The following is a 14707-nucleotide window of genomic DNA, read 5'->3' on the forward strand; positions in this document are numbered from 1 at the left end:
CACTGCCAGCAGCATCTGTCAGCTGAAAAAACAAACTCTTGTTTCTTCCAGTGTAGACACTGACCCGAGTGCCTGCAGCAGCTGCATTGCCAGTGGCATCTGCAGCCCCGGCGCTGATGTCACAGAGTGGGTGGTTCCAGGTTCTGGGCACGGTGTTCTCAGAGGGCAGGGAAAGGCCACAGCCTCAGAGAACCCCAGAATGGTTTGGGTTGGAAGGGGCAAAAGGGATCCCATACCTGGCACCTGCAAAATGACACCATGGGCAGACAAATCTGACACAAAGAGAAAGTCACTCCAAAGGCGGTGCATGTTTTCCCTTGAATTATAAGAGACGACAAGAAAGATGCAAAAATAAAAAAAGCAAACACATGATAGCAGAGGCAGGTGAGCATCTTTGGTTCAGGAATTACAAAATGTACTCAATTGCAGATTGTAGAAAATGATCCTGGCATGTACCAGCAGCCAGCACTGCCACCTGAACCCAACATCCCCTACTCACTGCCCCACAGGTTTACACAGGACCAAAGCACCAGTGACCAGCTATCCAACTATCCAACTTGGAACCTAGTCCTGGGTTATATAGCCTGTGAAGAAAAATAAATTCGCTCACTAGAAAATGAACCAGATCTGAGCTGGGCTTACTCAAAGCACACTAAAGGCAGAGGTGGCTTTCTCCGTGCTGCTTGGGAAGCGGCATGTGAACCACAAGGGAACCAAAGAGAGATTCTCAATTCCAGAAGCACTGCTGAGCACAGCCTCTCCTGACTCCAGCTGGGCTCCAGCCCCTGAGGTGACCTGAGCTTCCAAGCAGAGGGGCCAGAGCCTCTGACCTGCATTGAGCAGGCCTGCCACAGCTCCATGTCACACTGAGCACTGCAGTGTCCAGCCTTCCCCTGCTGCAGCCAGTCCCTTCCCAGGCTGTTCCAATCTCCACCTCCACCTTCCAGTGGCATGGAATGCTGCTGAGCACATCCAGTGCTCCCTCTGACCTGCAGGGAGAGGAAGACTCCCTCATTTGCTGTTGTGGCCAGTGGCTCCTGTCTGTGACAGATTGTGTGTCCTGCTCCGTGCCCCCCTGCACCGGCCAGGCTGGCTCCGTGCTGCTGGGCCTCTCACACCTGGTGTCAGCCTGGCCATGTCTCCCTGAGGGGGCAGAAGGGACCCCTGGTGCCAGCCTGGGCGGGTTCCCCTCAGGGGGCTGAAGGGCCGCGGTGCCAGCCTGGGCGGGTTCCCCTCAGGGGGCTGAAGGGCCGCGGTGCCAGCCTGGGCGGGTTCCCCTCAGGGGGCAGGCGGGCCTCTTGAGGGGCCCTGTACGCTGTTGTGTAGAGGTTTGTAAATCTCAGACTTGTTCCCTGTGGCGAGAGGTGTTCCGGGCAAGAGGGCTCGGGGCCATGCAGGAGCTGGAGCAGTTCCCACAGGAGCCCCACCTTGCAGCGCCGGCGGGCACAGCTTTGTCACAGCTGAAGTTACATTCCCCACACAGGCTCCGTGCTGCTGGGCCTCTCACAGTGCCTCTGAGCAAGGCTCCAGCTGAGCTCTCAAAAGAGCCCCAAAAAGAGCCCCAGTTCCCCAAAAGAGCCCCGAAAAGAGCCCCAGTTCCCCAAAAGAGCCCGGTGCTTCTGCGGTTCCCCTGAAAGGGCTGAAGGGCCTCGGTGTCATCCTGGCCATGTCTCCCTGAGGGGGCAGAAGGGACCCCTGGTGCCAGCCCTCGCAGGTTCCCCTCAGGGGGCTGAAGGGCCGCGGTGCCAGCCTGGGCGGGTTCCCCTCAGGGGGCAGGCGGGCCTCTTGAGGGGCCCTGTACGCTGTTGTGTAGAGGTTTGTAAATCTCAGACTTGTTCCCTGTGGCGAGAGGTGTTCCGGGCAAGAGGGCTCGGGGCCATGCAGGAGCTGGAGCTGTTCCCACAGGAGCCCCACCTTGCAGCGCCGGCGGGCACAGCTGTGTCACAGCTGAAGTGACATTGCCCACACAGGTTTTTGGATCCTCATCTGAGGCTGCCGTAGGACTTGCAGGGAAAAAGGGCAACTGTTGCCTAGTTGGAAGTGAGGCTGAAAGCATAATTCCTAAATTAACATCAATGCAAATGAAATAAATTATTCCAGTGCTGCCTTGGTGGTTCTGGTCCCTCCTGCCTGTGCCTCAGGCTCTCCCCAGCAGGGGAGAGTGTTTGGTGGGCCCTGATCTCCAAAAATCCATCTTTGCTGTTGCAGTGTGTCACTGCCTTGTGATAGAACTTGGTGAAACTTGCTGGCCCAGGCTGGGCAGGGGCCAAAGCAGGCAGTTCAAATAGGGGTGATGCCTTTTGGGACTATGTGAAAACAGAGGCCAGACAAAATCAAGGGAATACAAAGCAGTTCTGTTTATTGAAGGGCCTTCAGGTACATTTCAGGCAGACAAAGCCCCCACAGGGGCTACACCCAAAACTGGTTAATCTTCCATTTACAGCTTCAGGTAATGAAGTAATTTTTCCCCAGTTTGTTCTCCCCAACTCACTTTAGTTTCCCTCTCTCAGGGCCTGAGGCAGTGAGGTTTCCTTGATTCGCAGGCCTAGAGAGGAATTGTTTTGTCTGACCAAAATGGGAAAGCATCAGCTGACATTGTATATGGAGTTTAGAGTTATACACTGAAGAATCGCAGGATTACAAATACACAAAAAATAGAGAAGCTAAAATCCTAAGGCATCAGGGGTGAATAGCAACCAGCTGCAACCTTGGAGCACGAGGAGCACCAAGTGCCTGACTGCTCAGAGGCTGCTCAGAACTGCAGGCTTCCAGAGCATGGCCCCAAACCACGTGGGTCAGGTGCAGCAGGAACAAAACTGCCTCCAGCAATCTTGAGTGGCAATCTGGCTAAAGCTTTGTCTGCTCAAACCTAGCCTAAGCCAGGCTGGAGGAAGAAGTAAATGTGAAGCTGCTAAAAAGTTGCCCAAGAGAGGCAGCAGCTGTGTGGGGGCCTGGCAGCCGAGGTTCACCCAGCGCAGCCTTTAGAGGGTCTCTCTGGTGGTACCAGTCCAGGGTCAGCCTGTGGGTGTATGTTGAGGGCAGATAAAATTCACTGGAAATGACCCTGTGAGAGCTTGTGTGCTTTGCCACATGAGTCTCAGAGGCACAGGACTGCACCTGGGAGGAGTGGAACAGAATTCCTCAGCAGCCTGTGTGGCAGACAGAAGTGTGAGCAGGCTTGTGACAGCTGTGGGCAGGCCTGTACTCACTGGGCTCTGTGCTTTGGGGAAGGAGTGGCAGCTCTGCAGGCAGTGAACCCCTCATCATCAGCAGCACAGGGGGAGTTCCAGCGAGTTCCACCTGTGCGAGGAGCCATGTGGGTTCCTGTGGCCAGGAGCCATGTGGTTCTGTGACGTCAAGGGGACACATCCCTGTGTGGCCCCCATGTCACAGAGGGGCAGAGCATGTGGCACCTCTCCAGTGACAGTGAACTCACCTACCCAATGCTCGGTGGGCTGAGTGCAGGAGAGTGAAGGAGCTGGTCTTCAGGATCAGTCAGCTGCTTCCTTTGCTGTTCTTTTGTGCTTGTCTTTTAGACAAGTATTTAGACAAGTACTTAGACAAGTAGTTCTACAAGTAGTTAGACAAGTATTTAGACAAGTATTTAGATAGTATTGTATAGTGTCCTCTTCAGCTTTCATCCTCTCAGAGGTAAGGATGATTTGAGGCCTGGGATAGCTCCTAGAGGAAGGAGAGGTGGGATAAAGTCTAGGCTGATTTACACCTTCCTAGTTGAAGGCTGAGCTCTTACACAGTTGTAGGCTGCCCAGATACAGGCTAGGCCAGAGTTCTTACTGGCTGATTCCCTTTCCTTTACTATAGCCTGGGATATCTAAGTAGTCTGTAGTAAGTGTGTAGTAAGTCGGTAAGTAGTGACTGTAGTCTGAGGGGTTGGGCTCGGCCCAGAGTGGCAAAAAGCCCACATTAGCTGCCACAGGAGGGGAAGTGAGATGGAAAAAGGAGAGCAACAAAGGCAGTAGTTAAGTTAGTGGCTGAAAGCTGGTCACTCCTGTGGAAGAGGTGGGAAAGCCAGAGAGCTCTGCTGCTGATGCAGTGACAGCAGCAGCAGGAGCAGCAGGGCCTCTTCAGAGAAGGTACCATGCACTGGAGCACTTCAGAAGGACCTTTGACACTCCTGTGAACTGGGGCTCTGTCACTGGTCACAAAGATGGGAGCCTGCAGTTCAGCAGCTGGTACAAGCAGCACTGAAACTGTTGATGGCAAATGCTGTTCTCTAGGTTTGATTTATTTGGAGTTTTTATACTTTTGGTGAGCTAGGGTAATTTCTTTGCAATCATGTGATGGGATTGACACTGGTCTCTTTCTGGAGAATGTCCTGATGTCCTTGGTCTTCCAGAGCTTTGCCCTCTGTTCCTGAGAGACGCAATGGCCACAAGAGGGAACGATTTCTGTGAGTAACAGCTTCACTGTCAGGTTTGGACCTTGTGAATCCCCAGACAAGTGACATGACTGGCGGTCAGATCCCAGAATGATGTGCTCAGAACCCAGAGTGAACTCTGGGATGTTTCCTGAGAGCAGGCAGACTGACCCAGCTGTTTATGTTTAGTGACAGGAAAGCACCTTTTGTCTCTCCTTTCTCAGTGTGCACAAGACTTTGAAACAGGATTGTTTATAGAGAGGGCTGACATCCTTGAGTTACCTTTTTTTTTCAGTACTTGCCTTTTTTCAACAAGTTACAATTAGTTACGACCAGGGAAAACTTGACTTGGTAAATGCAGTCTCCAGCTCTGGTGAGAAAGGAAGGTACCCCGAGGCCCAGAAATCAGAGCTGGGGTCTGTTAGACTCTTGGCAAAGCAAGCAGGGGAAGAGACTTTTCCAACCCAGTAAATTTCAATGGCAGCTCTAGGCTTCCCCTGACACGGAGTTGAAGGTTTGAGCTGGTTATCCTGACTGCTTGTGTAGAAAAGTCCAAGTTTAAATCTGCTTCTGTACCTCGTCTCTTTTCGAATGGAATTTCTCTGCAGTCATTGCTGAGGGAATAGCTCCCCCAGAAAGGATCCTGTTTCCACCGGAGAAGATTTGCATGGTCTGGCAGCAGCAGCAGAGTGCTGGAGCGGGGCTGTTCAATGTGGGCAACACGTGCTTCCTCAACGCTGTCCTGCAGTGTTTGACCTACACCCCGCCACTGGCCAACTACCTGCTGTCCCGAGAGCACAGCAAGGCCTGTGAGTGCTTTTGGGAACCCCTCCTGAATATGTGTTCATCAAATACCAAAGATTCCCAGAACCTGGAATTAGATTTAGGAGAACAGCAGCCCTTTGTCAGCCCCATGAGTTGATGTTCTTTGAACACTCAAGCCTCTATAGAAGCCACTTGCCCTTGCCAGCTGTCTTACCCTTCATGAAGACACCTCTTCCTAGCTCCAAGTCTTTATTGTGGCAAGTTAAAGCCTCCTGGCTTATTGCACAGAAAACTGTTGGTCCAGCATCCCTCTTAAGAACATTTTCCGCCCACTAAAATGTCCTGGGATCGTTGGGTCATTGGGAGGAGTGGAGTATTGTGCTGGAGTGAAAGAGGAGGAGGATCGCACTGCTGTGGATATTTGGCTAACCTAAAGACTTTCCCTGTGTCTCTGTTCAGGTCAGCAGCAAGGTTTCTGCATGATGTGCACCATGGAAGCACACGTTAACAAGGTCTTCCATTCCCCTGCCAGTGCCATCGTGCCTTGGGCTGTCCTCAAGGTTTTTGGACGTAAGTCATGGCAGGTGCTTTTGACAGGTTTTCTTCCCTTTGTGTATGGGACAAGGACAAACTTCTTCTTTCTTAGGCATAGGAGAACATTTTCAGCTGGGTATGCAGGAAGATGCCCATGACTTCTTGTGCTGTACAGTCAATGCCATGCAGAGAGCTTGTCTGAGCGCAAGCAGCGAGTAAGCACAAGGCAATCACCCTCACAAAGCTCGGAGCCCTTTGGACTGCTTGATGTGCCACCATCAAGGGAAACCTAAACCCTGGGCTTTCAGGCTAAGCAAAACACTTGGAGGAGATAACCCTGTGTCTTATCACTTGTTTCCAGCTTGGACCTCTCTTCTGAATCCACTACCATCATCCATCAAATATTTGGGGGCTTTCTGAGATCCAGAGGTACGTTTCCACAGCTATTACTCTCCTTGACATTGCCCGTGCCCTTCTGTCTGCCTGTGCTCGACACTTGGTCCTGGGACTGGTGGGACAGGTGCAATGTGTAAATGGGCAATGCCAGTCAGCTTGCCATTGCTGAGCATTTGGATTTTCCCTTCCAGTCACCTGCTTCAGCTGCAAAGCCGTTTCTGACTCCTACGAGGCCTTCCTGGATGTTCCTTTGGATATCAATGTAAGAGGCTTTGCGGTTGTGCTTCAAGACATCCCAAGGCCCTGCAGCAGCTTCCCAGAGTCAACACATTTGTCTTAAAAATATAGCCTGTGAACACAAGAGGTCTTGGTGGTGGGTGGGAAGGGCACTGGATAGTGTCCCCCTGCAGAGGCTGTGGCACTGGGCTCTCTGCAGGTGCTGTTTTTAAGCTGGACAAACAGCAATTATCCTCTCTGCACCCTTGATACATCGTTATCCTTCTTCTCTTTGCCTGTCCTCCTGTAACACCTGTCTGGCTCCCAGGCTGATGGGTTGAATTGTTGTTTGCACCACTGATGCCCCTGCACACTGTCATTAGTTGAACTGAGCGGGGGCACAGGGACGGAGCTCTTGACAGCTCCAGGAGCTGCTGGGAGACGGGGAGGTGTTCAGCGTCGCACTCTCTTTCTGCCTCCTTCTGGATAGGTTCATGGTGGGTCTCTTCAGCATCAGCTACAGCGCTTTTCTGGTCAGCTTCTGGGAAATGCTTTGGTGAGGGCATTTCCTGCAGCTCAGCGTGCACATTTCTCACTCCTCCAGGCAGCCTCGTCCCTCACTGCAGCTCTGGAAGAGTTTGTGACACCTGAGCAGCTGGATGGTGAAAACTGCTTTAAATGCAGCAAGTGAGATGATTACTAAGAACATGCAGAGTAAGACGGGATCCTGTTGGAGGGGGCTGCATGTCACTGAAGAGAAGTCATCTTCTTGTGCAGGTTTACTGCACACAGATGAGATGCAGCTTTTTTGCAAATATGGCAGTGAAGAGCCTTAGAATAACAAAAGCTGTGTGAGACAGGAGAGGTTGCCTGGCCAGCTTGGGGGAAGACTGGGTGCATTTCAGCACTGGGCTGTGTCTGTGCTTGCTTTCAAGGTGTAAGGAGAAGGTTGCTGCCTCCAAGAGGTTCACAATCCACTGTGCACCTAAGGTTCTGACGGTGTGTCTGAAACGGTTTGACTGTTTGACCGGCGGGAAGATGAACAAGGTGTGTACACAACTGGTGTGCAGCTTTCTTTTCCTAGAGTAGATTTCCTAGAGCTTGTCACAAGCCACTCGTTAGTGATGTTAGTTGTTGGGTAGTAGTTGTCTGTAGGTACAGGTAGTGGTATGTAGTTGGGTTCGTTGTGTTCTCTCCTTGGGAGAAATGAATTCCCTTGGGAAGACAGGCCAGCGCTCTTCTCCCACAGCGCTGCTTTGGCCAAGAGCAGTTTCCTGCCACCCAAGGCATTACACCTTGCTTTACGAGAAAGCAGCTGCTCATGAGCCCCAAAGATGTATTTCCACACCTCTGGCCCCTGGATGTGGCAGGCTATTCTCTGTCCCAGGTCAGGGTCACCTCTGAGCCCTCCTGGTGTCTCTGTAGGCTGTGGAGTACCCCGAGTACCTGGATCTCCGCCCGTACATGTCCGAGGCCGATGGAGAGCCCCTCTATTACTCCCTGTATGCTGTCCTGGTGCACAGTGGCGACAGCTGCCATGAAGGACACTATTTCTGCTACACCAAGGTAAACAGCAACTTCCTTCCTTCCTTCCTTCCCAACGAGGAGAAGGCGTGCTGGGGAAGAGGAACTTTCCTGTGGGTATTACCGACAGCCAAGGTTTTGGGCCAGAAGGTCTCCTTAGGGGCTGCACTGGATTTCTTTTGGCACACTCTTTGTTAGGTAGTTTTCTGCCCGTGTTTTTGGTGAGAAGCCATGCAGAGATCCTTGCCTTTATTTTTCACAGGCCAGCAACGGGCTGTGGTACCAGATGGATGATGAGTGTGTGGAGCTTCGTAGCATTGACACAGCTCTCGGGCAGCAAGCCTACCTGCTGTTTTATGCCAGGTGAGACAATGGAACAGGCTGCCCAAAGAAGCTGTGGGTGCCCCATCCCTGGAAGAGTTCAAGGCCAGGTTGGATGGGGCTTGGAGGATCCTGGTCTATTGTAAGGTATTCCTGGCCATGAGAGGGAGTGGAACAAAAGGAGCTTTAAGGTCCCTTCCAAGGCAAACAAGTGTGTGAATTTATGGAATGGAGGCTGTAGAAGGTAGAAGGATGAGATTTTGCTGGGACAGGAGCAGGCCAGGTGGGAATACTCTGGTTGACCTTTTCATTTGTGACCTTGGCTAAGTCTCTCTGTCATAGAAACCTCTCCAAGAAAATGACTGAAGCCCAGAGGAGGCTGCAACAACAGCCCTAAAGTGAGATCACTCTTTTTTTCTCCAGATGCTCAGATCTGAGGCTTGGACAAAAGGCTTCTTCCTCGCTAGTACCATCATATGCACCATCCGTCCTCAGTCAGTGGGCAGCCAGCAGCAAGCAGGTGGCTTCTATTGTCCCACAGGTTTTGCCTGACAGGACAAAGGTAACTGGGGAGGAGGGTCAGGGCACCACAGGAGCTGTGGATTTCTTTGTAGGATCTAAGCATTTCTCCCTTTTCCCCTGGCACCCTGCAGCATTCTTCACAGCCACAATGCTGCTTCCTCTCAAAGCATGCCACCTGCATCCATGCCATTTGTGTGCCTTTGGCCCTTTGGCCTTGGCAGCCCTCCAGAAGGGCCTTTGGGAGGCTGTGAAATGTGCCCTCCCAGAGCTTCAGTGGCTTCCCCTTCACTGACTCTGGCCCTTTCAGGAGAGAAGGGCAGGAACTGTGCACAGCTCTCTTTCCAGGACATGGTGCTGAGTGTGGAAGATCCTGGCCAGGAGGAGGCGCAGAGCGGATCCCCACTGTGGGGCAAGGAAGCCTGCAGCTATGTTATGGACACCACAGGCTGTGATGACGCCACAGGGCCTCCTCCAAGTTGTGGACACAATCCCATAGATGATGCACCTTCAGGGCCTACCAACAGGAGCTTGGAGTCGGCCTGTGGACCTGGGGATGCTTGTCAGGAAACCCTGCTGATGCAGCAAGAGACAAGCAGTTCCGTGTGGAGCGGCTACGACCTCCGCAGCCGCTTTGTGCAGCACTCAGGCTTCAACTCTTCATCAAGGAAGAGGAAGAGGGAGGCAACGAATTCTCCCTGTTGTGACCAAACTCCTGTTGATGGTGAAGTTCTAGGGCCCTCCAGCACCAGCCTGAAGCAGGTTCCCAGGGTTTGGGCTGGTCAAGAGCAAACCCAACCTTGGTGGAGCGAGCAGAGAAGATCCCCAGAGCAAGGCTGTGACCTCCATGGCCACTCTGTGCAGTGCCCAGACCAGCAGCCCTCTCTGAGCAAGAGGAGGAGAACAAATCCTCCAGGATGTGACAAAGCCCTGCTGGATAATGCAGCTTCTGGGCCCTCCAACACCAGCTTCCAGCAGGCTTGTGTGCTCAGGGCAGCTCGGGAGCAATTCCAACTGAGGCTGAGGGAGCAGAGAAGCTGCCCACAGCTGGGCTATGATGTCGGCCGCCAGTTCGTGCGTTTCTCAGCCCACCACCGTTCAGTGAGGAAGAGGAGGGTTTGTGTGCTCCAGAGACGCACGTCAGGGAAGCACTCGAGGCACTCTAGGATTGCTGCGGGCAGATTGTGGCGCTGGCTGAAGCAGAATGGGAAATTAGCACTGCATTTTTTAGCAGAGCTGTCCATGTTTTCTACACCCATTCCCAAAGATGAGGGAACAATTTAGTTTTATGGCTGATGATGCCAACGACTAGTCTAGAAAGTTTTAATTAGTCTAGTCTAAAAGGCTTACTAATTCCCAAGAGGAAGTAAGCACAGAGAAAGGAGACCAGCAAAGGCAGAAGTTAAGTTAGTGGCTGAACGCTGGTCATTCCTGTAGAAGAGGTGGGAAAGCCAGAGAGCTCTGCTGCTGATGCTGTGACAGCAGCAGCAGCAGGTACAGCAGGGCCTGTTCAGAGAAGGTACCATGCACTGGGGCACTTCAGAAGGACCTTTGAAGCTCTTGTGAACTGGGGCTCTGTGACTGATCACAAAGATGGGAACCTGCAGTTCAGCAGCTGGTACAAGCAGTACCTCGTCTCTTTTCGAATGGAATTTCTCTGCAGTCATTGCTGAGGGAATAGCTCCCCCAGAAAGGATCCTGTTTCCACCGGAGAAGATTTACATGGTCTGGCAGCAGCAGCAGAGTGCTGGAGCAGGGCTGTTCAATGTGGGCAACACATTCTTCCTCAACCTTCCTCAACTGTCCTGCAGTGTTTGACCTACACCCCGCCACTGGCCAACTACCTGCTGTCCCGAGAGCACAGCAAGGCCTGTGAGTGCTTTTGGGAACCCCTCCTGAATATGTGTTCATCAAATACCAAAGATTCCCAGAACCTGGAGTTAGGCTTAGGAGAACAGCAGCCCTTTGTCAGCCCCATGAGTTGATGTTCTTTGAACACTCAAGCCTCTATAGAAGCCACTTGCCCTTGCCAGCTGTCTTACCCTTCATGAAGACACCTCTTTCTAGCTGCAAGTCTTTATTCCGGCAAGTTAAAGCCTCCTGGCTTATTGCACAGAAATCTCTTGGTCCAGCATCCCTCTTAAGAATATTTTCCGCACACTAAAATGTCCTGGGATTGTTGGGTCATTGGGAGGAGTGGAGTATTGTGCTGGAGTGAAAGAGGAGGAGGATCCCACTGCTGTGGATATTTGGCTAACCTAAAGACTTTCCCTGTGTCTCTGTTCAGGTCAGCAGCAAGGTTTCTGCATGATGTGCACCATGGAAGCACACGTTAACAAGGTCTTGCATTCCCCTGTCAGTGCCATCGTGCCTTGGGCTGTCCTCAAGGTTTTTAGACGTAAGTCATGGCAGGTGCTTTTGACAGGTTTTCTTCCCTTTGTGTATGGGACAAGGACAAACTTCTTCTTTCTTAGGCATAGGAGAACATTTTCAGCTGGGTATGCAGGAAGATGCCCATGACTTCTTGTGCTGTACAGTCAATGCCATGCAGAGAGCTTGTCTGAGCGCAAGCAGCGAGTAAGCACAAGGCAATCACCCTCACAAAGCTCGGAGCCCTTTGGACTGCTTGATGTGCCACCATCAAGGGAAACCTAAACCCTGGGCTTTCAGGCTAAGCAAAACACTTGGAGGAGATAACCCTGTGTCTTATCACTTGTTTCCAGCTTGGACCTCTCTTCTGAATCCACTACCATCATCCATCAAATATTTGGGGGCTTTCTGAGATCCAGAGGTACGTTTCCACAGCTATTACTCTCCTTGACATTGCCCGTGCCCTTCTGTCTGCCTGTGCTCGACACTTGGTCCTGGGACTGGTGGGACAGGTGCAATGTGTAAATGGGCAATGCCAGTCAGCTTGCCATTGCTGAGCATTTGGATTTTCCCTTCCAGTCACCTGCTTCAGCTGCAAAGCCGTTTCTGACTCCTACGAGGCCTTCCTGGATGTTCCTTTGGATATCAATGTAAGAGGCTTTGCGGTTGTGCTTCAAGACATCCCAAGGCCCTGCAGCAGCTTCCCAGAGTCAACACATTTGTCTTAAAAATATAGCCTGTGAACACAAGAGGTCTTGGTGGTGGGTGGGAAGGGCACTGGATAGTGTCCCCCTGCAGAGGCTGTGGAACTGGGCTCTCTGCAGGTGCTGTTTTTAAGCTGGACAAACAGCAATTATCCTCTCTGCACCCTTGATACATCGTTATCCTTCTTCTCTTTGCCTGTCCTCCTGTAACACCTGTCTGGCTCCCAGGCTGATGGGTTGAATTGTTGTTTGCACCACTGATGCCCCTGCACACTGTCATTAGTTGAACTGAGCGGGGGCACAGGGACGGAGCTCTTGACAGCTCCAGGAGCTGCTGGGAGACGGGGAGGTGTTCAGCGTCGCACTCTCTTTCTGCCTCCTTCTGGATAGGTTCATGGTGGGTCTGTTCAGCATCAGCTACAGGGCTTTTCTGGTCAGCTTCTGGGAAATGCTTTGGTGAGGGCATTTCCTGCAGCTCAGCGTGCACATTTCTCACTCCTCCAGGCAGCCTCGTCCCTCACTGAAGCTCTGGAAGAGTTTGTGACACCTGAGCAGCTGGATGGTGAAAACTGCTTTAAATGCAACAAGTGAGATGATTACTAAGAACATGCAGAGTAAGACGGGATCCTGTTGGAGGGGGCTGCATGTCATTGAAGAGAAGTCATCTTCTTGTGCAGGTTTACTGCACACAGATGAGATGCAGCTTTTTGTAAATATGGCAGTGAAGAGCCTTAGAATAACAAAAGCTGTGTGAGACAGGAGAGGTTGGCTGGCCAGCTTGGGCAAAGATTGGGTGCATTTCAGCACTGGGCTGTGTCTGTGCTTGCTTTCAAGGTGTAAGGAGAAGGTTGCTGCCTCCACTGTGCACCTAAGGTTCTGACGGTGTGTCTGAAACGGTTTGACTGTTTGACCGGCGGGAAGATGAACAAGGTGTGTACACAACTGGTGTGCAGCTTTCTTTTCCTAGAGTAGATTTCCTAGAGCTTGTCACAAGCCACTCGTTAGTGATGTTAGTTGTTGGGTAGTAGTTGTCTGTAGGTACAGGTAGTGGTATGTAGTTGGGTTCGTTGTGTTCTCTCCTTGGGAGAAATGAATTCCCTTGGGAAGACAGGCCAGCGCTCTTCTCCCACAGCGCTGCTTTGGCCAAGAGCAGTTTCCTGCCACCCAAGGCATTACACCTTGCTTTACGAGAAAGCAGCTGCTCATGAGCCCCAAAGATGTATTTCCACACCTCTGGCCCCTGGATGTGGCAGGCTATTCTCTGTCCCAGGTCAGGGTCACCTCTGAGCCCTCCTGGTGTCTCTGTAGGCTGTGGAGTACCCCGAGTACCTGGATCTCCGCCCGTACATGTCCGAGGCCGATGGAGAGCCCCTCTATTACTCCCTGTATGCTGTCCTGGTGCACAGTGGCGACAGCTGCCATGAAGGACACTATTTCTGCTACACCAAGGTAAACAGCAACTTCCTTCCTTCCTTCCTTCCTTCCCAACGAGGAGAAGGCGTGCTGGGGAAGAGGAACTTTCCTGTGGGTATTACTGACAGCCAAGGTTTTGGGCCAGAAGGTCTCCTTAGGGGCTGCACTGGATTTCTTTTGGCACACTCTTTGTTAGGTAGTTTTCTGCCCGTGTTTTTGGTGAGAAGCCATGCAGAGATCCTTGCCTTTATTTTTCACAGGCCAGCAACGGGCTGTGGTACCAGATGGATGATGAGTGTGTGGAGCTTCGTAGCATTGACACAGCTCTCGGGCAGCAAGCCTACCTGCTGTTTTATGCCAGGTGAGACAATGGAACAGGCTGCCCAAAGAAGCTGTGGGTGCCCCATCCCTGGAAGAGTTCAAGGCCAGGTTGGATGGGGCTTGGAGGATCCTGGTCTATTGTAAGGTATTCCTGGCCATGAGAGGGAGTGGAACAAAAGGAGCTTTAAGGTCCCTTCCAAGGCAAACAAGTGTGTGAATTTATGGAATGGAGGCTGTAGAAGGTAGAAGGATGAGATTTTGCTGGGACAGGAGCAGGCCAGGTGGGAATACTCTGGTTGACCTTTTCATTTGTGACCTTGGCTAAGTCTCTCTGTCATAGAAACCTCTCCAAGAAAATGACTGAAGCCCAGAGGAGGCTGCAACAACAGCCCTAAAGTGAGATCACTCTTTTTTTCTCCAGATGCTCAGATCTGAGGCTTGGACAAAAGGCTTCTTCCTCGCTAGTACCATCATATGCACCATCCGTCCTCAGTCAGTGGGCAGCCAGCAGCAAGCAGGTGGCTTCTATTGTCCCACAGGTTTTGCCTGACAGGACAAAGGTAACTGGGGAGGAGGGTCAGGGCACCACAGGAGCTGTGGATTTCTTTGTAGGATCTAAGCATTTCTCCCTTTTCCCCTGGCACCCTGCAGCATTCTTCACAGCCACAATGCTGCTTCCTCTCAAAGCATGCCACCTGCATCCATGCCATTTGTGTGCCTTTGGCCCTTTGGCCTTGGCAGCCCTCCAGAAGGGCCTTTGGGAGGCTGTGAAATGTGCCCTCCCAGAGCTTCAGTGGCTTCCCCTTCACTGACTCTGGCCCTTTCAGGAGAGAAGGGCAGGAACTGTGCACAGCTCTCTTTCCAGGACATGGTGCTGAGTGTGGAAGATCCTGGCCAGGAGGAGGCGCAGAGCGGATCCCCACTGTGGGGCAAGGAAGCCTGCAGCTATGTTATGGACACCACAGGCTGTGATGACGCCACAGGGAGGAACACGGGCCCTCCAAGTTTTGGCCATGATCAGCATGTGGATGATGCACCTTCAGGGCCTTCCAACAGGAGCTTGGAGTCGGCCTGTGGACCTGGGGATGCTTGGGAGGAAACCCTGCTGAGGCAGAAAGAGACAAGCAGTTCCGTGTGGAGCGGCTACGACCTCCACAGCAGAAAATAAATTCTCCCTGTTGTGACCACACCTCCTGTTGACAGTTCAGTTCGAGGGCCCTCCTGCAGCAGCTTGAAGCAGGCTCTC

The 14707-nt window shown here is 52.2% G+C and overlaps 1 protein-coding gene across 1 annotated transcript; it reads left to right on the top strand.

Annotated features, from left to right (window-relative positions):
* Nucleotides 1-4386: 4386 nt before the first annotated feature.
* LOC131588700 (ubiquitin carboxyl-terminal hydrolase 42-like) lies at nucleotides 4387-8686 on the top strand. The gene is made up of 11 exons (XM_058857624.1): nucleotides 4387-4411; nucleotides 4987-5187; nucleotides 5603-5713; nucleotides 5799-5892; nucleotides 6039-6106; nucleotides 6265-6335; nucleotides 6894-6976; nucleotides 7225-7336; nucleotides 7715-7855; nucleotides 8076-8176; nucleotides 8566-8686. Exons 1-11 carry the CDS (start codon nucleotides 4387-4389, stop codon nucleotides 8684-8686), a joined length of 1128 nt encoding a protein of 375 aa, XP_058713607.1.
* Nucleotides 8687-14707: the final 6021 nt, after the last annotated feature.

This window comes from Poecile atricapillus, chromosome 27, assembly GCF_030490865.1.
Source record: "Poecile atricapillus isolate bPoeAtr1 chromosome 27, bPoeAtr1.hap1, whole genome shotgun sequence".
NCBI lineage: Eukaryota > Metazoa > Chordata > Aves > Passeriformes > Paridae > Poecile > Poecile atricapillus.